Source organism: Mustela lutreola, chromosome 2, assembly GCF_030435805.1.
Source record: "Mustela lutreola isolate mMusLut2 chromosome 2, mMusLut2.pri, whole genome shotgun sequence".
In the NCBI taxonomy this organism is placed as follows: Eukaryota; Metazoa; Chordata; class Mammalia; order Carnivora; family Mustelidae; genus Mustela; species Mustela lutreola.
Genome location: NC_081291.1, coordinates 31144957 through 31172202, shown reverse-complemented (window position 1 = coordinate 31172202; position 27246 = coordinate 31144957). Strand labels below are relative to the sequence as shown.

At 39.1% G+C, this 27246-nt stretch overlaps 1 protein-coding gene across 21 annotated transcripts in view; it reads left to right on the top strand.

Annotated features, from left to right (window-relative positions):
• The first annotated feature begins 216 nt into the window (after positions 1-216).
• The window catches only part of CADPS (calcium dependent secretion activator), a 468804-nt gene continuing 441774 nt past the window's right edge, over positions 217-27246 (top strand). For all 21 annotated transcript variants that reach the window (XM_059161408.1, XM_059161407.1, XM_059161399.1 and 18 more), the window contains exon 1: positions 217-769. In XM_059161408.1, the coding sequence (XP_059017391.1) occupies positions 320-769 (450 nt within the window). In that variant the 5' untranslated portion in view covers positions 217-319. The remainder of the gene's footprint in view (positions 770-27246) is intronic.

Genomic DNA, 27246 nt, shown 5'->3' with positions numbered 1-27246 from the left:
GCGCCTCCTTCAGCGGCTGCAGATGGTATCCGGCTGCGAGCTCGGGGCTCGCAATTGATTCTGCCCCTTGCCCACCTCGGGTCCACGGACGCACCTCTTCTTTCCCCTCCTCCCCTCGCGCTCCTCGGTCTGAGCCCAGCTCCGGATCTCCGGGCAGAGGAAGCAGTCGCGGCGGCGGAGGCTGAGCAGCAGCACCCGCTCCCTGATTTGGGGAGAAGCACCCATCCCGGGGAGCCGACCCCCAGCTGCCTCCAGCGCCCCCCATCTTTTGCACCCCTAGCCCAGGGCTCCAAGGACCACCCCCCTCCCAGGCGCCACCATGCTGGACCCTTCGTCCAGCGAAGAGGAATCGGATGAGATCGTGGAGGAGGAGAGCGGCAAGGAGGTTCTCGGCTCGGCCGCGTCCGGCGCGCGCCTGTCTCCCAGCCGCACCAGCGAGGGCTCTGGCGGCGTTAGCGGCGCCGGGCTCGGGGGTGGCGGCGGTGCCGGCGCCGGAGCCGGGGTGGGCGCCGGCGGCGGTGGGGGCAGCGGCGCGAGCAGCGGCGTTGGGGCCGGGGGGCTGCAGCCCAGCAGCCGCGCCGGTGGCGGCCGGCCCTCCAGCCCCAGCCCGTCCGTGGTAAGCGAGAAGGAGAAGGAGGAGTTGGAGCGGCTGCAGAAGGAGGAGGAGGAGAGGAAGAAGAGGCTGCAGCTCTATGTGTTCGTGATGCGCTGCATCGCCTATCCCTTCAACGCCAAGCAGCCCACCGACATGGCTCGCCGGCAGCAGAAGGTAGGTGCGCCGGGGAGGCCCCGGGAGCTGCGCCGGGACGTCGCCAGGCGGGCGGGGCGAACAATGGGAGCTGGCGGCGCAGCTGGCAAGGAGGAGCAGGAGGAGGAGACCGCGCCCTGGGGAAGGGGCTGCCAGCCCCCCCCCACCCCTTCGCGGCCGGGCCCGGCCCAGCTCCGAGCGCGCCTGGAGCTGCGGGGGACCGGCGAGGGGCCTGGACCTCAGCGTCGTGTGTCCCCACCCGGGAGCGCTGGGGAGCTAGGCGGGCAGGTTCCGCTCTATAGCCCGGGAGGCTCGGGGAGTGACTTGCAGCCCGCGGCGCCCAGAGAGGCCTTGCTCGTTTTGCCCGGCTCCCGGCACTCTCCAGCGGCGGGCGGCTGCGCTCAGCTCTGGGCCCGCCTTCCTGGGCGTGCGCTCGGCGGGCGGGGGCACCCGGCAGGTGGGGGCACCGGTGTAGAGGGAGAAGAGCGCCTCCGAGCAGCGCTTGGCTCGCCCAGCCCAGAGAGCCGCAGCGCCTGGCGGCAGAAAGCAAGTCCGAGTCGCGAAGCTTCCAATCATACTGGGAAGGGCACCCTCCTCTCCGCGTCGGGGTCAGCTGATCCCGACTAGGGTCGTCTAAGGGTCTTTGGACATCACTTCCCCCTCTGGCTGAAGTTCCCTCCAATCCCCCTACCCCTTCCTCAGTGACCCCAGAATGGGGGCACGCCCTCTGGTCCTTCTACCGGGGTCAGCTCCTCCACCTTCCTCCCTTTGACCCTCTTCTCCTCTTCCCAAGGTGACTTCGCCGCCACCTTCTGGCTCTCCGAGGCCCTCCAAGCCCAGCCGCTTTTGGCTTGATAAAGTGCAGCTGCAAAAAGCTTCGCAATTACAAGCATTAAAAGCTTTTTGTGTCTGAGGCTGGGGCAAGGCTGAGGCGGCCCCGGACTGCTTTTGATGTGCAAAAAGTGCCTATTTCTATAAGCTGTTTTCCAGCCAGAGGAAGGAGGAGGAAGGTTACTGAGGATAAGGGGCAGTGGTGGGACCAGAGGAGAAGAGGTCAGCCCCCGGTTGGAGTGAGTTAGTGAAGAAAGTCAGCGCTCCGTTGTTTCTTCTAAGTGCATTTGTCAGTTCCATTTTGAAAGAAGAGCCGGTGAAGCCCCCAGAAGGACGGTTTCCTAACAGTGTGAATTTCTTAGTTGCTGTCACTGAAGTCTGAATTCCATGTTGCTGTCCTAGGGAGTGAGGGTTTCCTGTGTTTATCCACTCTTAAGTTAGCACAGATTTCTCTGTTTGTTTTGCTTATATATGTACACACACCACCCAGCGCTGATGATTTATTTCAGCTGTCACACGCTTGGTTATCAGTTTTATTAAAAATACGACTCATTTCCTGGTTGGAGAAGAGCAGGTGGGTTACACACTTCACGCTCTACCTGTCATCTGTGGCCCCTTGCTTTTTCAGCCTCTATTGTGGATGGTAGTAGACAAAGGTATTCACAGAACAATAAAAGTTTTTGGATTTTCTATTAAGGTTGGATGTCTGGTTCAGGTACAGGGCCTGACATTTCAAGTTTCAGCTTGGAATTATTATGCTAATAGTGTCTTTATAGCAGGGGGAAATGGCCTCTTCAAAATCTATCCGCTTAATAAGAGCGCCAACCAAAGATGTTTGGCCATGAAAACTGTTGTGATTTAAAGAGAAAATATAAAAACAAACTTTGCTTTATCCATCGAATGGTTCCAGAGCTCTGCCCTTTAAATAGAAGCTAAAACTCAGTGCTAGAATGGGGGAAGAAATCCATTCTCACAGTGGCCCATTTCTTTTAAAAACAGAAACTTCATCCTCCTGAAAAGATCATCAGGAGGCTAAGTTTTTCTGGTCTGGTTGCATGTTTTACCTGAATCGATTCAAAGCTGTGGTTTTGAGGGGCAACTGGGTTCTGTTTTTACACATGACCTTAACATCAAAGACTACAGGGCAAATTGCTAACACTGGCATTTGGTCAAACTATTTTTAGTTATTGCAGCAAACTAGAGCTAAAGGCATAGTCCAGCAAAGCTGCCTCAGGGCTGTTGGCTATACTGAGAAGCTGAGTATCTATCTCCTTATTACAAAAGAAAACAAGCTTTTCCATTTCTGTATCTTTAAGTTTTTAGTGTCTGTCTGGAAGAGGGTGTCTTACTATTTTCTCCCAAGTAGAAAGCTTGGAACTTGTGTTTTTTTAGTGGGTAGTCATTGAAAGTAATAGAGATGTTTGCACAAGCATTGTGGTAAAATTTAAGGCCAACAAGTAAAATTGATAAAGCAAAATTAGGCTTGGAGAAATACAAACTGTTTGTAAACTATACATGAATCTATAATACAATAGAATGGATGAATTAGAAACAGCTAGAGGAAAAATGATGTGGAAGGAGGGAATAGAGTGACTGGAGGCAGACAGAAAAGACTGCCTATGAAAAAGTTGAGGTAGGGAAGAGAAGAGATCATCTTGTCAAATCCTCACGCTGTTCCCCTTAAAATTACACAACCTTGTGTGTATTATAACCCAACAGAGCAAGAGAAGAAAAGATCATATTGTATAGAGTATAAGACACTTTACGAAACCAAATAGTCTATATCATAACATTGGTTTCAATTTTTCAAGAACCTACCATGTGCAAGGCACTCCACTTAGATCATTTTTTTCAAATCCGTCTTTATTTTTTTAGAAGACTTTTAGATTTACTGACAAATTGAGAAAATAGTACAGAGAGTTCCCATATAGTCCAGCCCCAGGTTCCCCCATTAATATCTTACAATAGTATGACACATCTGCTACAGTTAAAGAACCAATATTGATATGTATTTAACAAAAATAGGTAGTTTATTGAAATTTCCTTAGTTTTTACTTACATTTGTTTTTTTTTTTTGTTCTGTTATTTTAAATTCTCCTAACTCTAACAATGTAGGAGTTACTATTTGCATTCTTAAAAGAGAAAACAGAGACTCAGAGGTTTTATAACTTGTCTAAAGCAGTATGTATATAGGAGAATGAGTGGAAACCGAGACATGGATTATTCTGATTTCAAATCCTGTCTTTTTAATATGCAACACTGGCCAGAAATATTCTAGAGCAAAAAAGAGAGTCCTAGCATCCTGATAACATGTACTTCTTCTTCTTCTTTTTTTTTTTAATCCAGGATTTCTTCTATTTGAGTTGAGAGAGATTTGTTCCTCTCCTTTGGGTACCTATCAAATAATCAATGTGGGCAAAATGGACATTTAGGTATTAACCTCATAAAAAGTATGAAGGGAAGAGATGGGCTATTAGTTGGTAAATCAGAACACCAGACTTGTCAGGCTTGCTGTGTAGTTTGAGCTGAAGATTTAAAAAAGAAAGAAAGAAAAAGAAAGAAAGAAAGAAAGAAAGAAAGAAAGAAAGAAAGAAAGAAAGAAAAGAAAAGGCATTTTAACCAAGAAGAACAATTGGAAAGGAGCAGAGGGAGAAGGTACCATTCCTGGATCATTTTGTTAATTATTTTGATTTCATTTTTCCTGGGGAAAGCGTGCTGGCTCATTATAATAATTTCCCCAACTAAAAGAAGGGACTTTAAACAGACTATGTGAAAACACATTTTATCATTTATAGGTCTACGTTTCTCCTACTACAATGAATCTGGATAGAACATGCTAGTAGTGATAATTAATGACCAAAACAAAAGTCTAGCCTTCTGACTGTCACAGGGTATGTTTTTAGCTGCCCTTAAATGACAATCTGAAAAACTATTCTGTGCATTTTATTTGTCCTCTTTTGTCATAACGGTGAGTTGAATACCTAGAAGCTGGCATGGGAAAGCTGTGCCATATGTTTCTAAATTGTGTAGTAACGGTGATGAGTGGCTACCTCAAGTGAACTAGCTACTTAAAGATGTTACTGAGGCAATAGAAAAGCAGGCGCTGCAAATAATTCTGTGTAATATTTAGATTGACACGACCAATCTTTTAATTGGTTAGGAATTATAATGTCTGGATTATGAATGAATATGGGTGCATGTATATGTTTGTGTACCTGTATGTCAATATGTGTCTGTATGTAATGAGGGAAAGGGGCAATCCTAAAATCATGTTTTTTTTTTTTAACATTTTATTTATTTAATTGACAGATAGAGATCACAAGTAGGCAGAGAGGCAGACAGAGAGAGAGGGGGAAGCAGGCTCCCTGCAGAGCAGAGAGCCGGATGTGGGGCTTGATCCCAGGACCCTGAGATCATGACCTGAGCCGAAGGCAGAGGCTTTAACCCACTGAGCCACCCAGGGGCTCCCTCATGTTTATTTTATATGAACTCCTATTTCATTCAAGGGGACTTTATGAATATACCAAATGTGTTGTGAGTTCAAGCTACTCATTTCTATGTGATTCACCCCATAGCTTGCCATGAAATTTTGGCTAATATTGAGTCACTGTTAGCTGTAGAAATTCTGTCTTTATTCATTTACTTATTTGACTTTGTGAGTTGGCCATCAAAAGCCCCTACCTTTCCTAAAATTTAAGACATAGTCCTAGCTAACTATCTATATGTATATGTATGTATTTTAAATCCATAATAGGTATTCATCCATTCAGGTATGTTTTGAGGCATTTGGATTAGCTCTTATTCGAAATTCTTAAGAGTCATCTTATCAATGCAACATATGATATGGATTTTAAAAAATAAATGCTCTAACCTTTTGAGGGAATGAAATGGCTCTTAAACCAGGATTCCGTCAAAAAGAATTGTTCCTCTCTTCATCAGAAAAAGAATTGAAATCTTTATATATGCTTTTTGGCATTTCCCTTCTAATCGCCTTAGTACAATGGGCAGGAACTGTTCTGCACTAGTACCAGCAGAGAAATTCTGAAGATGCAGAATACAAAAAAAAGTATGAGAGGGCTCTTACCTCCTTACATTCTTGGAATAGCCTCATACTCCCCTAAAACTGAACCGGAGGCAAAAGAAATTAAATCCTTCATTCCTGAAGAATTGTACTGGGTATAGTGGTAAAATGATTCATAGATCTTTCCCCTACAAAATGAATTTCGTATACATCATTGGCTATTACATTAAAATATAATCAGTGTTTGTGATTTGGGGCCAGGTATCTATACAACTTAAGCTGGAATGATTAAGAGAGTTTTCTTAACTTAGAACTAAGTTTTAAATAGATGAGTAGTTACTCCTTGCACCAAGCACTCTATCTCCCAGGCTTGGTGGCAGAACCAGAAGATTCCTATGAGGTTCCTGATTTGGGGAGCTTATGTTTTAGTCTGGAGGATAACATATACACATGTCAAGTAAGTTGAAAATAAGAAAGTGTTTAATTGTGAGATGCTAATTACCAATACCAAAATGTGGGGAAAGAGAGAGCAAATGTGTGCATAGGTACACACAGAATTAGATATGCAGGTAGAGAAAATCTCCAAGGAGGAAGTAGATTAGGATTAGGTCTTTAAGAATTTGTATGATTTGTGTCAGCCTAAAGGAAGACCAATCTCCCAGTCTGGAGAAGAGCCGGAGGTAGCAGTAATGTGGAAAGGAGCCATTGTTTGTGGGACACATTAGTCCAGTTCTTTTAGTTCCCAGTTAGAAAAACCCAACTCAAGTGGCTAAACCAAAAGGAAAACAAAAGGGAAAGGAAAGACATATTGGTGTTTGTAATAGAAAAGCATCCAGTGCTAGGTGACTACAGGCTTGGCTGGATCGAGGGGTTCAAATGACTTTCTTGACAGAATGAACAGAGAGGAAAAGAAAAGGTACATATATCAAAAGAAACTGTGTTTGAACTCAGTCTCAGCCACTAATAAACCACTGCTTATAGGCAAGTCCGCTTCTGTCTCTGGGTAATTTCTTCATCTTTAATATGAAGAGGGGAGATGGGGAAGCTTCAGATAATCCCCAGTGTGCCCTCTCTGTCTAGCAGTTGGTAGTTCTTGCTGGGCAATGTAGCTGCTCATTATCAAGACTTCACTTTTCCTTCCATCTTCTTTTTGTGATATTTTTACATTATAGGATAAGGCAGTGTCTTCGAAGAATCTGAGACAAAAATCAAGTTAAAGTTCACATTGTCCAGCTAAATTTTTGGATGAGGAGGTGAGATCTTAAAAGTTTACAGGACTATAAACTACATGAGAGCTTGTAAATTGTGACCTGTGGGCTGAAAGTGACCCACAAGGATATTTTGTTTTGTCTACAATGCATTTTTCAGTTTTTTGAATTAGTTACCAACATTGAAAACCATGAACTTCACCCCAAATTTTGGCTTCTCTTATAACTGGAACGTGTGTTAGTGAAAGGTGAAGCTGAGCCTGAGGTGTTTTTGTGTGTGTGTGGTTTTTTGTTTGTTTGTTTGTTTTTTATTTCTTTTTAGGAATTTTCAAAAAGCAATAGAAATAAATCTACCAACCCATCAGTTAATTATAATGAAATGTTGATCACTTTTAACTAAAATTATTTTTGTTCTAAGATGGATACCCTATAGAGCTGGATAGTAGGACACCAGCTCTCTGGTTCTTGCCAACACCATCTATTCTTACCATTGTTGCACAGATATTGATAATCTGACCCTGGGCACTGTAGCGCCTCCAAGAAAATGATCTGGAAATTTGGAACTCTATGTTCCCTATCTCTGGCAACCGTTTTCTTGTTAGGATCAGATTTATAGTTTCTGTAGAATTGGAGAACTGATGATCAGAATTACGTTGCTATTTTTTGTCAGTCCAATCATGTGATAGAATTCTCTGATAGTAGCACGTAAAGAAGGAAGGATGAAGTTTGCAAATGGTTCGCAGTCTGGTCATCAGACTTGACACATGACAGAAAGTGAAGAACTGTAGTTAAGAACATAGACTCAGAAAGTTGAATGCCCGGGTTTGTTCCCTGGCTGTGACCCAAACTGCCTCTGTGATTTGCGGCAACTTATTTAACCTCTGTGTTACTCAGTTTACTCATCAATAAAATGGGGATAGTAGTGGTACCTTCATCTTTGGGTTCTTATGAAAATTAAGTGAGATAATATACTAAAGCTTTTTAGAACAATGCCTGTGAACAATGTGGTAAGTGCTGTTTTAGAACAATGTGGTAAGTGCTGTTTAAGTGTTGTTGTTATTGTTGATATGTGTAACATTGTGTTATCTTAATTGATGTAGCAGAAACATATCTTTGACTACTTCCCAAATTAGCTTGTTTGTACCAACAATGGACATCTTGAAGTATTATAGAGAAGTATCTTCTTTTAAAGACAGTAAGTGATTATAAATTTCTTGAAATGGCTGAATCCCATTTGAACTTCAATCACTGTAGGGCATGTTTAAGTGGCCAACTACTAAGTCAGAAAGAGCTGAATCTCTATGTTGGGTATATGTTCTTTAGTAAGTTTTATTTGAGTTAGCCCCTTTCGGAAGAAGAAAGAAAAAAAGAACAGGCAGTTAACAGCATGTTAGTGAAAGTTAGGCAGCTTAAAATACTATCAGCCTTGGGGTGTCTGGGTGGCTCAGTGGGTTAAAGTCTCTGCCTTCAGCTCAGGTCATGATCTCAGGGTCCTGGGATTGAGCCCCGCATCAGGCTCTCTGCTTGGTGGGGAGACTGCTTCCCCCACCTCTCTCTGCCTACTTGTGATCTCTGTCTGTCAAATAAATAAATAAAATCTTAAAATATATATATTATCAGCCTCAATGTTACCAAAGTCATAGAATCTATCAGTTGTACATGGTTAGACATAAATATGCTTTTCTCCTTTTTCTCCTTTTATTCATGTGGTGTTTCTCACGATCACTTACGTGTATAGGAAGTTATGAGATACTTTGGGGTTAACTTTTTAAAAAATCCCCAAATGTTGCAAGAGCACATGCTAAGCTACAGACCCTCCAGGAGCTGTAGTGCTTTGAAAAAGACAATGTGATTTTGGCAAACATGCAGAGTGATACGGGGAATCTACTATGCCACTTAAGAAAGCAATGGAAAAACATTGAAAATTCTTGCAAATAATTGTGCCTTCTGTTGCCCATGCAGAAAAACAGCCTTTTGGTGTGGATGGTAGGCATAGAGTTGTTGAAGCAAATGAGTTAAAATATATCTTGAACATCGACTTTGGTGATTTTTCTGACAAGTACAGCAACTGTTGTCTATAAAGCAGCGTGTCATAACATACTGTGTTCAAAACATTTCTTGAGGGCTCTTCCATATTCAATTTTTGTTTGTTATACATCATCAAACAACATTGTTTTGAGCCACTTCTACATACAAGAAACTCACTAAATCCTGGAGGCAAAATATGCAAAGACATTTTAGGCAGACTTCCTGATCTCTAAGAACCTACCAGTCTGGTTGAGAAGTTGAGATGCACCAATATGGAGCGTAACTTATAGTGTAAGGCAGGATGTGGTGAATGTCTCAGTCTTAAATATTGGTATGTTTTAGATCTCCCCCTTGACCCTTGTTATGATTTGATTGTGTCCCCCACCCCCAGCCTCCCAAAATTCATGTTAAAGTCCTAATCCTCAGTATCTCAGAATGTGACATTATGTGGAAATAAGGTCTTTGAGGATGTCACTAGTTAGAATGAGGTCCTTCAAGGTCCTAATCCATTATGACTGATGTCCTTATTGAAAGCGGAAATTTCAACAGAGGGACACAAACAAAAAGAGAAAACGCTATGTGGAGAGGAAGGCAGAGATTAAAGTAATGCGTCTGCAAGCAAGGAACAGCAAGATGGCCAGAAAATCACCAGAAGCTAGGGGAGAGGCGTGGAATATATTCCTCCTTATAGCCTCAGAAGGAGCCGACCCTGCAGACACTTTGATTTTGAATTTCTAGCCTCCAGAGCTGTGAGACAGTAAATTTCTGTTTAAGCCACCTTGTTTGTGCTGATTTTTATGGCAGCCCTAGCAAACGGCCCTCTTCTCTATGTCCTCTCTCTGGGCCACTTCACCATTAATGATGGCTTTAGATACTAACATCCCTGTACTTCCCATTCTTAGACCTTTGGCTCTAGCATGGTTCTCTCACCAGCCTTCCAAAGCTATATATCAAGGCTGCTGAAGGTGTGGTCTCAGACTGGTACAAGCCAGTGAATGCTTCATCAAGAGTCTACACTAAAATAAGGAACTTGTACGAGAATCTGAATTAACTCCTTGCTTCAAGAAAGTCTTGCTACCAAAAAAAAATTAAAAAAATAAAAAATAAAAAATAATTGTCTGCTGAATTGAACAGCTTAGTAATGAAGTTGATGTAATTTCTGGTACTAGCATTCTATCCTGCTTAAGGACCAATAATCAACAGTTCATGGCACAGGTCTACAGACTAAACATGGACTTTCATAATATTTCCCATAGGATGTCTTCAGACCACCCAACAATAGAGTTTCTCACCTAGTCTCTTTCCCCTTTATTTTCTAATTCAGTGACTATCTTAGTGGTGCTACTATAAACAAGCTGTTCAAGAAGGGGTGCACAACTCAACTTCAGATCTTCACTGTTGCTCATTGTACCCACTGAAGGCTGCACACATCCTGTGGATAACCCTCTTCAGCAAGTTTTCACCTCTTTCTCCTCCTCTTCATCTTCATTACTGATGCCCCACTTTGGGTCCTCGTGATTGCTGGTGTGGACTTTTGCAATAACCTTCTAACTGTTCTCTCTGCCTCCTTTTTTGCCCACAGTCTATTCAGATACCAGGGTGATCGTTCTGCAGCACAGACTCAATCAGGACCTTTCTCGGCTCAGAAGTCTTCAGTAGCTTTCTGTTTCTTGCACAGGATACACTCTAAGCTCACTAGCATGGACTAAATGGATCCTCTCTCGCTAGCCAGGCTCTGTTCCTATAGTTCTGCTTTCACTGTTGGCTTTAACCTATTAAACCACTTAGCATTCCTGAGCTGTGGCATGCTCTCTTGTGCCTCAGTGTCTTTACACATGCTGTTCCTCCTGCTTGAAAAACCCTTCCCCTACCTTGCCAGCTATCACTCTCCTAAGTGGATGAGGGTAACCCATCATATAACCCATCATTATAAAGAACAGGAATAAGTAATGACTATTTGTGAGGTGTTTATTGTCTGTTGTCACTGCTGTATTGATTTATAAGTCTTATCTCCTTTCATCTTTAGTAACTTACAATAACTAAGTAATTGTAACTCTGTAAGATAAGTATTAATCATCTTGATCCTCCAGTAAGAAGACCAAGAGGCAAAACAGTTAAGATACTATCTTGGTTCACACCTTTAGTAAGTGGCCGAAAGGAGTTGGGGCCCAGGAGCTCTGACTGTAGACTGCCCTCTTGGCCATATGTTGTGCTAACTGAAGTGGAGCATTGAGCATATTTTACTTCAGTGTGTATCTGTTGTTCTCTCCTGACACTACAGAGATGATTTCGTTTAGTATCCTCTGCTGTCTACGAGTGTCTGCTGTACACTTGTAGGTACTCAATAGATTGTTGATGCAGAACTCATGATTATTAAATTCATGATTATTTAGAGAAGAGTAATAAATACTCCTTACCATTTATAGCATGTTCACTGAGATGATCTCATTTCTTCTTTAAAACCTTTTTGAGCAGTGGGGCATATATTCTAAGTCTCCGTATTGTGGCAGGCAAAGGGAGCCATGGGGAGGTCCCATTGGCTGGACAGAAGTATAGGATACCATCCTTGGCATCTTGGATGTACCTAGGGCTCTCCCCACTAAGCTGTCAGTCCTGGGTTCATACTTATTATGGCTGAGGCCATTGCAGACTTTGGAAGGCTCACTCCGTCTCAGAGCAAACTTATTAAAATATACCTCACATCCACTTATTTTTATATTGTTAAAAAGTAAAGGATTTTTTAAAATCTCACTTTTAAAACTATTTGTCTCTGTAACTTAGTTAATATAAATGACTGTGATTTCTGAGGAATCATGGTGCATTTACTGGAATCCTTGCAAACTGAAAAACCAACTGCACCAATTGTTTTCAAATGTGATAGGAATATTATATTTCACAATTAATGAAGTTGGCATATATTTAGAAGTCATTGGCCTGGACATATTATCATTTGGATTTTTCATTTTTAGTTTTACATATGGAGACAATACATTTTATGTAAGGTCTCAGAAATTTCTTTGGGTTCCTGGGAAGTTTCAAGATTCTGGTCACTTCACAGATGAAGTAGCCTTTGTCCAGGCTTAATGGAGGAAGAGACATTTGACTTAAGCCTCCAGGTGACTAAGAAGATCAAAGGAAGGTGATGTGATATATTTTGGAGTGAAGGAAAGATACTTCCAAGTGTTTAGAGATGAGGTAATACAAAGCAACTCTGAGGACCTCTGACCAAATATGATTGAACAAGTTTCCCATATTGGAGATAAAAGAAGTAAGAATGAAGGTTTGGTCATGATTGTGGATGTCCTTCAACACTAAAATACAGGCCCTGGGGAAGTGGGGGTTTTATCATTCATTCATTCATTCATTCATTCCCCTTTGCTGTACTTTTCATCTTCATATTTTATAACTGAAAATTTATCTTTTAATCCCCTTCATCTACTTTTAATCCCCTTTAATTAACCTTTTAATCCCCTTCATCTACTTTACCCATCCCTAACCCTTCTGTTCTGGCAACCACAAGTTTCTTCTTTGTATTTATGACTATGTTTCTGTTTATTTTAATTTTTAAGTTCACATTTAAGTGAAATCATAGTGTATTTTTCTCCCTCTGCATTGACTTATTTCACTTAGCATAATACCTTGTAGGTCTATCCATGGCCTTGCAAATGGCAAAAATCTCATTCTTTTTATGGCTGAATAATATTCCATTGCATAAATATATGCAATGGGGTATTACTATATTATACATAGTTTTTATCCATTTATGGATGGACACGCAGGTTGCTTTCATATCTTGACTATTGTAAATAATGCTGCAGTGAACATGGGATGCATAGATCTTTTCAAATTAGTGTTTTCAGATTCTTTGGATAATACTCAGTAGTGGAATTACTAGATTATATAGAAGTTCTATTTTTAGTTTTTTGGGGAACCTCCATTCTGTTTTCCACAACTTCATCTATTTACATTCCTACCCACAGTGCAAGAGTGTTCCCTCTCTCCTGTGTCTTTGCCAACATTTGTTACTTCTTGTCTTCTTGATACTAGGCATTCTGACTGGTTGAGGTGATACCTCATTTGTAGTTTTGATTTGCATGTCCCTCATGATTAGTGGTGATGAGTATCTTTCTGTGTGTCTGTTGGCCATCTGTGTCTTTTTTGGAAAAATGTCTATTCAGATCTTCTGCCCATTTTGTAATCAGATTATTTGGTTTTTTTGTTTGGTTTTTTTTGGTTTTGAGTTGCTTAAGTTCTTTATATATTTTGGATGTTAACCTTTCATCAGATACATCATTTGCAGATATCCTCTCTCCTTCAGTAGGTTGCCTTTTTATTTTGTTGTTGGCTTCCTTGGCCATGCACAGGGGTGATTTTGTAGGCAGTGAAAAACCACTGAAGAATTCCCAGCAGAGCTGAAACATGACCACTGTAATAGCTTAAGAAGACTAATCTAAGCAAAGCATGTAGAAAGCATGGAGAAGGGAGAAAGGAGGAGTGTAAATGTCTTTGTACTGTGAGAAAAAGTCACTATTTGGGCTTGAACATTTTTATCCAGCACAGATCATCTTTATGGTATTGTGGGGAGGTTTGTAGAAAATCTCAGAAAATTAATGCCTATATGTGGAAGTGTCTTGAATCACTAGTTCAAAAGCACTGCTTTAGAATAATTATTGATAACTGTCTTCATTTTATCAGAGTAATTTTTATGTATTTGTCATAAATGTATGAGGTATGTGTTCATTTCTTTTCTCAAATATCTTAAATATGTGAAACAAAATTGTCTGCCCTTTAAATTATGTTTAATTTTAGTGACCAGTATTCTAATACTTTCCTATGCAGGTGCAAAAGCACTTTTGCGTAACATGATGAAGAACGTAAGGACTCTTGAACAGAGATCATAGTAAACCTGGTATAATTTCAGAAAATGTACGTATGATTCCATTAAAGGTTCCAGCTGACCCTGAGGATTCAAATGGAACTTAATCTGGCCCCAAGGGGGCATGAGCCCCACAAAAAGCCCAGGCTCAGATCAAGCCCACAGAAGAACAGAGGAGGGAGAGAAAATTCCAAAGAATGCCTAAACAGACTAGAAGAGAATCTTGGATTTGTCCCTCCCACCATATGATTCAATCTTAACACCTGACCTAGGTTTGTGTAGGCAAACAGGGTATAAGGAACATTCATACTCTGTCCTTTCTCATTCCTCAAGTGGGAAGATTCTGATCTTAGTAGTAATATTTGAGAAAATATTGGACTACATTTATTAGCAGTCTGAGTCTCTCCCATTGAAAGGGGAGCATACAGTTTCCAGTGGTGTCTCTTCTTGCACATTCTTGGGTACCATCATCTTTTCCTTTATCTGTTCATAAGGATGATGTGATTTGCATATGGACCTAGGAAGTAGAGAAAGGTTAGATGCTGCAGTCTCATCTTCCAAAGCTCTGATAATAAAGAGGGAATTTGTTTTTTATTTGACATTGTTATCTGTGTATAGTTCTCTTGAGAGGATAGGTGACATTGGTTCAAGATAAGATTCAGGTATTCTTGGGTCACCAAGTCATGACATCATCTCAAGGTTTCAGAACACCCCTTCAGTTGCCAGAGGGTCGCAGCCAGTGTCCTGGAGGAGGCCTGCATTGTAGCTGAGGAACAGGTAGAATCTGAATGTGGGGTGGCGGGAGAATAGGTATTCTAGGGACAGCGTGAGCAAAGTCACAGTAGCCACACAAAGCCAGAACAAAGGGCACCCACAAGGCATAAGTGCAGCAAGGTGGCTTGGAACCAGGTAGTGGTAAATATCGAACGCTATTAGACTTTGTCCATTGTCCTTTATTTTGCAGGCAGACAGGAGCCTCTGAAAATGATCTGTACTCCTGGTAGCTCCAGTTGAAAAAGCACTGAACTGAGGCATAGGACCTATCAAAGATAATGCAGACATCTGGCTGATTGCCAGATGGGGAGCCATTGGCCTTGACCTTGTCTTGAAGTGATGTGTTTTCCTATAAGGCACTTTGAGGCTTCAAAATCTCCAAAGAATAATGCCAGCACAAGCAGACTGTCTTATTTGCAAAGGACATGACTCGCTCTAGCATTTTTCCATGACCGAGTTAGAAACAACTTCCTATGAGCTGTGACAACAACTCCCCATCATTTGCTACCCTTCCTGTCTGCCCGGCAAGGGAGGAAAGAAAAAGATTTCTTGCTGCTATCTACTTTTCACAGGCAGCTGATATACTGCTGTGTATTATGATTCAGCATTATATATAGACCTTCAAAGTAAACACACATAGGTTAAGATTTATGGTTGTTTTTAATTAATCAGAAGCACGTTGCCACACACCTTATCTCCCTGGAGCAGCAGTTCTAAACAATCATGGATCTCCTATTTAGTCCAATCAGCTTTTCAGATTTTTCCTTTAATTTCTGTGTGCTGAGAGCTCAAAGCTATCTTTTAGTCAATATTCAATTAGGATTTGAGTCAGAGGGCCATGTTGAGCTCTTTGAGAGAAATATAGAAGTTAGTCATTCACTTTCACCACTTTTCACTAAAGAAATAGAGGTTTGCTGCAGCATGAATTAAATATTCTGCCAAATTAAGAGTATCTTTACTTCATTATGAGCTGGCAATAAATGACATTGTTGGAAATTCAACATTATACATATTGTATACACCAAAACTTAAGGTAATATTATAGATCATAAATCTCCCTATCTACTCATTAGTTAGATCTCTGCATTTCTGTTGGGCACTCATCCAACAGACTTTCTCTAATCACTATCCTTTGGCATATCCTTCTGTTTCCAGCACAATCTATTACTTAATATTATTTTTCTTATGGACCCACATTTTCAGAATAAAAATTCACTCCTAGGATTAAAAAATTCCAAAGATTGTCTGCAGATAAAATAGCAACAAAGATGTTGAGAGAATGCCTTGTATTTTTTTTTTTAATTTTTATTTACACCAAATTTACCTGCCTCCTTGAAATGTTTTTGGGTTCTTTAGGGACAACAGCAATATAAGACATTTATACGAAGTTCTATGAAGATTTTCACTTGTTCTCTGACCCCAAACACATATAAGGCAACACATATTACTAAAGTAATGTGGACAGTCTGCAGAATTACCATTGAATTTCCACCAATATAACCAGCCAATTGAGATGATTCAAATGAAACTTTCAGTTACACCTTATAAATATTGTAAAAATCTACATACTCTACGTAGTAGACACTTGGTTATCTACCTGTTATGCATTCCCCATTTCTAAAGAGAATTAATTTTTTTTAGATCATCCTCAGCTTCAGAAATAGATTCAGGTTAGAGCAAGCCCACCAGAAATGGCACTGTACTGGAAAGACCACTGGTTTATAGGTGACCATGTAACCTTAAATTGACCCCATCAGACTGGAGGGAATGTTCGGGAGAAAAGTTTTACTCCTCCTCTCCTGATGGGCACACCAAGAAACGTGCAGTCATAACTACTGGCAGCCATCTTAGAACCGTGAGGAGACCTAGTTTTGAAGCCGGGCTGAAGACAATGAAATAGTTGAGATATGGAAATGGCATGAGTTTGTGATGACAGTATTGGGCCACAACATTCAGCATACCTGGAGTCTACCTTTTATTCTGATTTCTAAGAACATAGTAAATTCCTTCCTTGTGCAGGTCATTTTGAATTGGAATTTTCCTTATTCTTAACCCAAACACCTCTCCTTTATGCTGTATTTCTTTTTTAAAAAGGAACTCTAGGACTTGAATTATAAGCCTTAACTTTTGAATTTATTTAACATATTTAAATTCAGAGTAAGGTAGAACTATAATTCTGTTTACCATATAAGAAGCAAAATAAGAATTCTTTCCTTCTTTTTGTATAATTTAGCCCAAAAAAGCTTGTTCATTAGTATAAATCATGTCTTAGTATATAAGGTTAGCTTTTATTATAAATAAAAAAAATAAATTCATTGAATTTTTTCAGTGAATTCAATGAAATAATTCTTCTTCGCTCTGGCTTAAATTGAATATTTTACATATTTTTCTGTAAATAAAAATAAAACATTCAGAAAAATCAAATAGTATGGAAATATATAAAGTAAAATTTAAAGTAATCCGGGACTCCTGGGTGGCTTAGTTGGTTAAGCGGCTGCCTTCGGCTTAGGTCATGATCCCAGTGTCCTGGGATCGAGTCCCACATCAGGGACAAGGAGTCTGCTTCTCCCTCTGCCTCTGCCTACCACTCTGCCTGCCACTCTGTCTGCCTGTGCTCTCTCTCTCTCTCTCTCTGACAAATAAATAAATAAATAAAATCTTTAAAAAAAATTTAAAATAATCCACTAATCCCAAAGACATTCAGTTTACACATAAAATATATTTGTATTATCTACCTAGATATATACTTTGCATAAAAGTAATAATTCTGTACCTCTTGTTCTGCAGTGTGCTTTTTTGCACAGTAGTATATAAAGGAAATCTCTTCATGTCAGTAAATATAAAAATGTCTGCTTCTAAATAGCTTGTAGCAATCTAATATATGGATGCACCATAATTTATTCAGCCAGTTGTATATTGATTTGTTTCTTACTATTTGCATTCTACAGTGAACATTTTTGTGTACGTACATTTCTACAATTTTTCCAAATTTCCACATTCTTTCAGTGTGGATATCCTTAATATAACAAGCATGTTCATTTCAAATTTTGTTAGCAGTTTCCAAAGCATCTGTAAATATTTACTTTCCCACTAGTGGGGAAGTGGAGAATAAGCATGTCTGGGTTTTGAGGGTGTTTTGTTTTGTTTTGTTTTTTGCATGTCTCCTTCCTCATGTTAAAACTGGACATCTTTGAGGAGCCTGGGTGGCTCAGTCACTTAAGTTGGACTCTGGATTTAGGTTTAGGCCATGGTCTCAGGGTCTGGGATTGCGCCCGTGTCGGGCTCTGTAGTCCGTGAGGAGTCTCCTTGAGGTTCTTTCTCCTCCTTCCTCCCCCTTTGCCCACCGCCCCCCACCCCGCCACACGCGCGCGCTTGCACCCTTGTGCTCGCTCACTCTCAAATAAATAACCTGATGGGTATTTTAAAACATCTCTATTTGTGGGGCGCCTGGGTGGCTTAGTGGGTTAAAGCCTCTGCCTTTGGCTCAGGTCATGATCCCAGAGTCCTGGGATTGAGCCCCCAATCGAGCACTCTGCTCAGCAGGGAGCCCACTTCCCTCCCTCTCTGCCTGCCTCTCTGCCTATTTGTGATCTCTGTCAGATGAATAAATAAACTCTTAAAAAAAAAATCTGTATTTGTATTTCCTTTTGACATGTTTTATTGCCTCTTTACATTTCTTCTTTATAAATCCCCTGCTACATTCCATCCATTTTTCCGGTTTTTTTTTTCTTTTTTTCTTTTTTCAGATTTTATTTATTTATTTGACAAATCACAAGTAGGCAGAGAGGCAGGCAGAGAGAGAGAGGAGGAAGCAGACTCCCCTCTGAGCAGAGAGCCTGATGTGGGGCTCGATCCTAGGACCCTGGGATCATGACCTGAGCCGAAGGCAGAGGCTTTAACCCACTGAGCCACCCAGGCACCCCTTTTGCTTTGTTTTTAAGAGCTCATTCTATTTTAGTGGTATTAACACTTTGTCCTATGTGTGAAATTTATGTTTTGTCCTCTGTTGTTGGATCTTTTTTGTTTGTTACATTGTTGACTTATTTCTGCTTAGCTGAACAGAACTTTTTAATGTACTGAAATCTAACCATTTTTATGGTTTCTGAGTATGTGGTGAAATACCTTTTTCACCCACAGATTATGAAACAGTTCATATGTATTTTCTTCTACTACTTTATGGCTTTATTTTTTGTCTTTACATTTTTGACTCATGAAATTTTTTTATGGTGTAATGACTGAAGTATTTGAAACCAACTTACTTTTCTTTTTAAGCAACTGGTTAGTTGTTTCAATATCGTAGATTTAATAATCTATTTGCTCTCCAGTTGAGTGCCTCCTTATCAAATACACTAAATTCTTATTAAAATGTGCTTGTGGTTTTTTTTGTTTTTTGTTTTTGTTTTTGTTTTTTAGTTCTGTGTAGAAAGCCATTAATCTTACTTTTCCTTTCTGCACCATAACCACTAAGATTTCATTACCAGCTTTATGATAGGTTTTAGGATATATTAATAAAAAAGCTTTTTATTATACTCCTTCAGAATATCCCTGACTCTTCTTGAATTTTTTATTCTTTGAGAAAATATTTTTTAATGATTCTTTCAGTTTGAAAACAAAAGATCATTTGATTGAAATTCATCACATCTATATATTAATACAGGGAAAGCTGACACCTTTACGATACTGAATAATTCTAAGTACTAAGAATATCTTGGCATTAGTTCAAATATTTTTGATGTGTTACAATTTGTTTTTGCAGTTTTAAACATATATACCCTAAGTATTTATTGTTAAATTTATTCCTAAGTAAACTATAATATTTATCAGGTGAGTACCCTTTCCTAACTCCCTGCATTAACCAAAACTCTCCATTCCCTCTGCAAAGCATACGTGCTCAGGACCAATGGGTTATTCTCTAATATACCTGGATATTTCTGTGCCCCCATCAGATGAGCTGTATGCTCATTTAAAGTAATTGTGTTTCCAAACCTATTTAAGGTAGTTTCTGTAGTTCTGTAATTTTATAATTCAATTAAATATTCTATAACAATGGATATGATTGTGAAAACAAGGGATAGTCTTTGTTTATATTAACCAAGTTGATTGCCTTGGGACAATTCAATGACATTTTTAAAATGTCATTAAATTGTAGCTGGGCAAAGCTACAGTAACATTTTGTTACCAGAAAAGTCATAAAAGTCTAAGAGTTTTTTTGGTCAGATTGCTTCATAAGTTCTTTAATCTTTTTATTCCTTTTGAAAGAAAAAAAAAATGGCACTCATGGACCCCATATAATGGGTGTTAATGAGGATGTGGAACTTCAGTCCATGTACCTATACCTAAAAGGCAAGGTTGTAATCCTACACCAAAAAAATCAGCAAACAAATAATCATAAATGTTCAGTAAAATTAGATATTTGTTGCTTTATGTGTTATGTCTCTCTACTTCAACTATTTTTTAAATTAATTCAACAAACACTATCCTGATTGTATTGGATAAGAATTCCACAGCACTCCATCTTTTTTTTGGCATGTACAAAAAACCAAATTATTTATTTATTTATTTATTTTTTAAAGGATTTTTAAAATTTATTTAACACAGAGAGAGATCACAAGTAGGCAGAGAGGCAGGCAGAGAGAGAGGGGGAAGCAGGCTCCCCCTGAGCAGAAAGCTTGATGTGGGACTCGATCCCAGGACCCTGAGATCATGACCTGAGCTGAAGGCAGAGGCTTAACCCACTGAGCCACCCAGGTGCCCCCCCACAAATAAAATTTTTCTATGTATTTATCCCTTGTTATTCTAAATAGTTTTAAGCTATTTTTGTTGTTTTTTGAGAATGAATTATCTCAAAATAATAATTTTGCTTTTTTTCCTATTATATGATTATCTTTCTTCCTAATTTCATTGATTAGCTTTAAAAATAAATTTTTTTTTTTTATTTGACTGAGAAAGACACAGCGAGAGAGGGAACACAAGCAGGGGGAGTGAGAGAGGGAAAAGCAGGCATCCCACCGAGCAGGGAGCCGGATGTGGGGCTCAATGTGGGGCTCGATCCCAGGACCCTGGGATCATGACCTGAGCCAAAGTCAGAAACTTAACCACTGAGCCATTCAGGCACCCCCATTCTTTAACATTGATTTCTTTGTTACTATATATGGCAAGATACCATTGTGCTCATCCCTTCAGACATAAACTTTGAAAATTCTAAATCAAGACGATTAAATTTGTCATAGTTTCCTTTAAAAATAATAACTGACACTTCCATCTAGTGCCGTTAAGTATGCCCCAAGAGAGGCAGAGATGTATGTTTATTTTGAATAGAGCTCATTCTAAATAGCTTAGCCTAGACTAAAAGGTTTAAAATGTATTGAATGAATACTTACAGTTTCGAATCTTTGAAACAAAAATATGTAAAATAGAAGAAGCAGTCAACTTTTTAAAAAATCAAGAAATTAGCACTCTATCTCCATTTTAATTCCACTATTATTTGACTTTTTAATGAAGAATTTGTCCTGCACAAAGGGGAAATGTTTTCAAGTTCAAGGGTAGGAGCTTTTATAGGAAGAAGATAAGGAAAACAGAACACCATTTTATTTTATTTTATTGTTATTTTTAAAGATTTTATTTATTTATTTGACAGACAGAGATCACAAGTAGGCAGAGAGGCAGGCAGAGAGAGAGGAAGGGAAGCAGGCTCCCCGTTGAGCAGAGAGCCCGACTCCGGGGGCTCAGGACCCTGGGATCATGACCTGAGCCGAAGGCAGAGTCTTTAACCCCCTGAGCCACCCAGGCGCCCCCAGAACACCATTTTAATAATGACTACACAATCCCAGCCAACCAAAAGATACATGCCATCTTTTGCAAGCTAATCTGTTTCTAACTTGGTAGTATTTCTTACTACATTCATGTAAGAAAGCTACATATAAAATCCGTAAGATAATCAATAAACTCTTCTTGTTCTTCATATTCCTTGACAGTAGACAATACCCCATCCTCTAGGCATTTCCCCGAATCCCCTTTGTCATTAATGTGTGTCCTTTTTCAGAAATGTGTGGTTCGAAGCTTAAAATTATACTCTTTATATTAGAAACTGTAGGATAAAATTCACTGCACCAAAAAAAGATGAATGTTCCTGCCACTAAATACACTGATTGCTTGCTGTGACCTTCACAGGGCGAGACTGTGAAAGGAATGTACAGAGAGAAACTTACTGTTTTAACAGGAATATTAGTGATTTTATTCTATCCATTCCAGCCACAAAGATTCTGTTTCTCAATTTGCATAATTTTGGAACTGTGGAATTGCAGATTGGAGTTGTTGAAAAGCAAATCACTTTAAAAACTATGAGCTGAGATTTCTGCATTTTAATTCATTAAAAAAAATTTTTTTAATGGCCTTGAAAATGCTGCAGTGCAGGCCAGTGGAGCATCCACAGGTTGAGTATAAAATGACATCAAGAAAAAATAATTCAGTCTCTCTTTATACTTATTTTATTCTATATATTTTAGATGATCTCTCAGAACATATCACTCTATTCTTGACTATGGGCCATAAATACTGAAAAGAGAGTGATTGAGTATGATGGAATCCATTTTAACTTGACCTGGTAGAATTATGTTTTATTTTCTGAAGGTTTCTTTTTGTTTTTTTTTTTTTTTTCCTTATTCTGACTTACAGAAAGAGGTGATAAAAAGTGGCAGTGATCAGAGTGATGTCTCCCCATTTGTTCTTCTGTTCATATAGGAATTCAGTTCATTCTCTTTGTGCAAAATTAATAAGTCAAATGCAAGATAAACTGTTTGAACCACTGCTTAGATAGGCTTCCAAGGGCTTGCAGCATATTAACATATCACTGGAAAACTGGAAAGAAGATGCCAGAAGATATTATCAGTCCAGTAGTTTTTAAACATTATTTTAAATGAAAAGATAATCAAATATTGAAGGGAATCAGTAAAACAGCTCTAACCTGAGTTATTTTAAGTTTGTAGTTATTTACTCAATGCCGTATAGACACATACATAAATAACTAAGACATGAAGTGCTGAGCGGAAAAATGCCAGAAGGAAGAGACAAAGAAAGATGGTTCATGGCTTATGATTGCTCCCAGAAGGAGGTAGTTTCTAACCGGAGTCCTAAAATATTACTGATATTTCAAAAAGTGGAAAATCATAAATCACCTGAAGCAAAGTTATGAAGGTACAGAAGCACAGGGCGTTTTTAAAGAACTGGGGTCATATAGTTTGGCTGGACAATGGAATGTGCTTCAGGAAATTCAAAGTAAAAGGGGACTAGCCAGGGCCAGATCATGATAAACCTAAAAAAATCTGGCCAGTGGATTTGAGATTATTTTATATTTAAGAAGGGATGAGTTCGTAAAGATTCTTAAATAAAGTAAAACTATGCCTATAAGAGGGGTTGTTGTTTGTTTGTTTGTTTGTTTGTTTTTTGATAGTCATTGAAGTGCGGGTGAAGACAGATTAGAGGGTATAAATTAAAAAGAAAACGTTAACAGTCTCATGATGGAGCCAATTAATGGATTGAGCCATTATGAATTGAACTTGATTCCTGGCAGAGGAAAAAGAAAGAGATAGATGTAAAAGTCATCTCGAAGGCAATGCTAAGGGCGTTTTGTATCCTGAAGCGGTGGGGCAGGAACATTATGTCATACCAAAAAACAAAGGAGCTATCAATAAAGTTATTGAAGACTATCAGGAACCTAGGAGAAAAGGCTCTGACTGGCCGAAGAGGGGTCAGTTGAACATTAGTAAGGGTAATAACTGATACAGTTTGAAACTCATCAAATTTATTCAAATGTATAAGTTTATTATGATACTAAGAAAAAAACCATTCATTGGTAGCTTTTGGAGGATGTTAGAAAACCAATATGTTTTGAAAACTGATTAATTAAAGGGAAAGACTTAAGCATTTTTCCTATCTCACTTAGAAGTGTACTTTAGGTCAACCAGATAAGGGGAAGTTTTTCCTTGCAGAGCATTTCAAATAACTGATAAAGAAGAAATGATAGAATTGCAACCCCTAATGAATCAAAAAGTCTAGGCAGTGATCATAAGTACTGACAAAATAGAAAAAGAAATAACTAGACTTATGTATCTCCTGATGGAAGCTCAACACACTGCCTACCAAGTGTTCTGGCTAGAAAATTGAACTGGAATCTGATCCACCCTCTAGATCTCACTATAAAATGACAGGAAATACAAGTGAGAGAGGAACATGTCCCATGTGCAATGGGGTTGAATTCAGAAAAACTCAGGCTGTCAGAAACTTTTCAGAATAAAAACACCAGGTTTTTCAACAGCAACAACATCACAGAGAAAGATGAGAGAAAGAAAAGGGGCAGGAGGTAGGAAAAGGAGAAAAAGTTGACAGATTTAAAAAAGACATTTAAGAGACTGATTGATCAATTACATCAAATACTGCGGACAGCAGGGATTAAATGGAATTTGGGATTTAAATTCTGAAAACCCACTCCTGACAATTATGATAGGAGTAACAGCCGTGAAAATCACTCATATTAACATGGGTGGGATCAAGCATTTTTCCTGTGTTTCCTCACAACTGCACATTAGTCCAGTGTGTTGAAGGCTTACTATGGCCTTATTATTTATAATCTCATTTGATCTTCATAATGACCCTATAAGATATTCATTAACTATCTTTTTTTCCCAGAGGTAATGGAACTGAGACTCAGAGGTAAATATACTTGCTGAAGATCGTGCACCTGGTAAATGGCAGATTCTATGTGAGAGGCTACATTTTTGCCCTCTCAACATCTGGACACTTATATTAAAGGAAAATTGTAAAGATGTCAGTCTTGAGATATGGGGCTCAGTCTTTCAGGATGGAAACTCAAGATGCTATCCAACAAGGCCTGAAAATCTGACTTAGGATTGGCCTATAGGATGGGCATTTCCTTCTGAAAAGAAAAGTATAAAACAGGCAACGTAAAGGGATAAGAACTATTTACAATTTATTTCATAAGCAATGATAGCATCCTGTGTCCAGTGGTAAAAAGGAAAAGAGAGTTAAAAGACTTACCCTGTGATGGTGAATATCTATGCCTTTTTCCAAGAATGAGCTGGCTCTTTCTCAGCAGCCTGGCTTTAGTTCTTGCTTATTTTCCAAACCCATTCTGCCTTCCTGAAGACCCTGGGGACCTACCCAGTATTTTTCTAATAAATTGTGTTTTCTTGTAAAATATAATAAATTGTAAAATACAATAAAATCATAAGTTAATCATGATTAGTTTCTCTTCTTTGCAGCCAGCCTAGCAAGAATTTGACCATGACTTTGTCTGGAACTGTGCCTCTCACTTTGCCACAAAATTAAGACCAACAGTCAAAAACTGGTTACCTTTTTCTCTAGTTTACATATTATACTAAGAATCCATCTTCTCATTTGCATTATTAGCATATGGAATATACCACATCTTTATTATCCATTCATCTACTGATGGGCATTTAGGTTGCTTCCATATCTTAGTTATCATAAATATTCTCCATATGGGATGCATATGTCTTTTCTAATTAGCGTTTTTGCTTTTTTTGAATAAATACTTAGAGGTACATTGCTGGACCATATGGTAGTTCTGTTTTTTAATATTTCGAGGAAACTTGACCCTGTTTCTCACAGTGGCTATACTTATTTACCTTCCCGCCAGCAGTGGTGAGAGTGGGCATCATTTTCTTGTGCCTGATCTTAGGAAAAAAGTTTTTGACTTTTCTCCATTTGGCTGTAGTTTTGTCACATATGGCCTTTATTATTTTGAGGTATACTCCCTCTGTACAGGCATGTTTTATTGCATTTTATTTTATTTATTTATTTTAAATTAACAGGCATGTTTTATTGCATTTTATTTTATTTATTTATTTTAAATTAACAGGCATGTTTTATTGCATTTTATTTTATTTATTTATTTTAAATTAACATACAATGTACTATTTGTTTCAGGGGCATAGGTCTGTGATTCATCAGTCTCCCACAATTCACAGCACTCACCATAGCACATACCTCACCAATGTCCATCACCCAGCCACCCCATCCTTCTATCCCCTTCCCTCCAGCAGCCCTCAGTTTGTTTCCTAAGATGAAGAGTCTCTTATGGTTTGTCTCCCTCTCTGGTTCTGTCTTGTTTTATTTTTCCTTCCCTTCCTCTATGATCCTTGGTCTTGTTTCTCAAATTCCTCATACCACAGAGATCATATGAAAATTGTCTTTCTCTGATTGACTTATTTCGCTTAGCGTAATAGCCTCTAGTTCCAGCCATATCATTGCAAATGGCAAGACTTAGTTCTTTTTGATGGGAGAGTAATATTCCATTGTGTATATGTACCACGTCTTCTTTATCTATTCATCTGTCGATGGACATCTAAGCTCTTCCCATAGTTTGGCTCTTGTGGATATTACTGCTATAAACATTGGGGTACATGTGCCCCTTCAGATTACTACATTTTTATCATTGGGGTAAGTACCCAGTAGTGCAATTCCTGGGATGTAGGGTGGCTCTATTTTCTCTTGAGGAACCTCCATACTGTTTTCCAGAGTGCCCATACCAGCTTGCATTCCCACCACATCCTTGCCAACACCTGTTGTTTCCTGTCTTGTTAACTTTAGCCATTCTGACTGGTGTGAGGTGGTATCTCATTGTGGTTTTGATTTGTATTTCACTGATGCCAAGTGATGTGGAGCACCTTTTCATGTGTCTGTTGGCCATTTGGTGGATGTCTTTGCAGAAATGTCTGTTCACGTCTTCTGCCCATTTCTTGATTGGATTATTTGTTCTTTGGGTGTTGAATTTGATAAGTTCTTTATAGATTTTGGATACTAGCCCTTTATCTGGTATGTCATTTGCAAATATCTCCTCCCATTCTGTCATTTCTCTTTTGGTTTTGTTGACTGTTTTCTTTGCTGTGTAAAAGCTTTTTATCTTCGTGAAGTCCCAATAGTTAGTTTTAACTATTGCTTTTTATTTTATTGTACTTCATAGGTATTGTTTTTGTTTTTGTTTACAAATTGAAGGTTTATGGAAATAGCAGGAGAATTAGAATTAGATTGGAGCCTGAAGATGTGACTGAATTGCTGTGATCTCATGATAAAACTTGAGCAGATGAGGAGTTGCTTCTATGGGTAAGCAAAGAAAAGCGTTTTCTTAAAATGGAAACTACTCCTGGTGAAGAGGCTGTGAGGACTGTTGAAATAATAACAAAGGATTTAGAATATTACATAAAGTTAGTTGATAAAGTAGCGGCAGGGATTGAGAAGATTGACTTCAATTTTGAGATTAGTTCTGATGTGGAAGAAATGATATCAAACAGCATCATATGACCCAGAAAAATTCTTTCTGAAAGGAATAGTCAACGAATGCAGCAAACTTTATTTTCTTATTTTAAGAAATTGCCATAGCCACCACAACTTTCAGCAGCTACCATCCTGATCAGTCAGCAGCCATGTATCATGTGTCATGTCAGTATCATGGCAAGATCCTCCATCAGCAAAAAAATTGCAATTTGCTGAAAGCTCAGATGACGGTTAGCATTTTTAAGAAATATTTTCAAATTAAGGCATGCAAGTTGTTTTTTTGTTTGTTTGTTTTAGGCATTCGGCCTTTGCACACTTAACAGGTGACAGTATAGTATAAACATAACTTTAAATGCTTGGGAAAACTTAAAAAGTAGTTTGACCTGCCTTATTGTGATACTCACTTTATTGTGGTAGTTTGGAACAGAACCTGAAATATCTCCAAAGA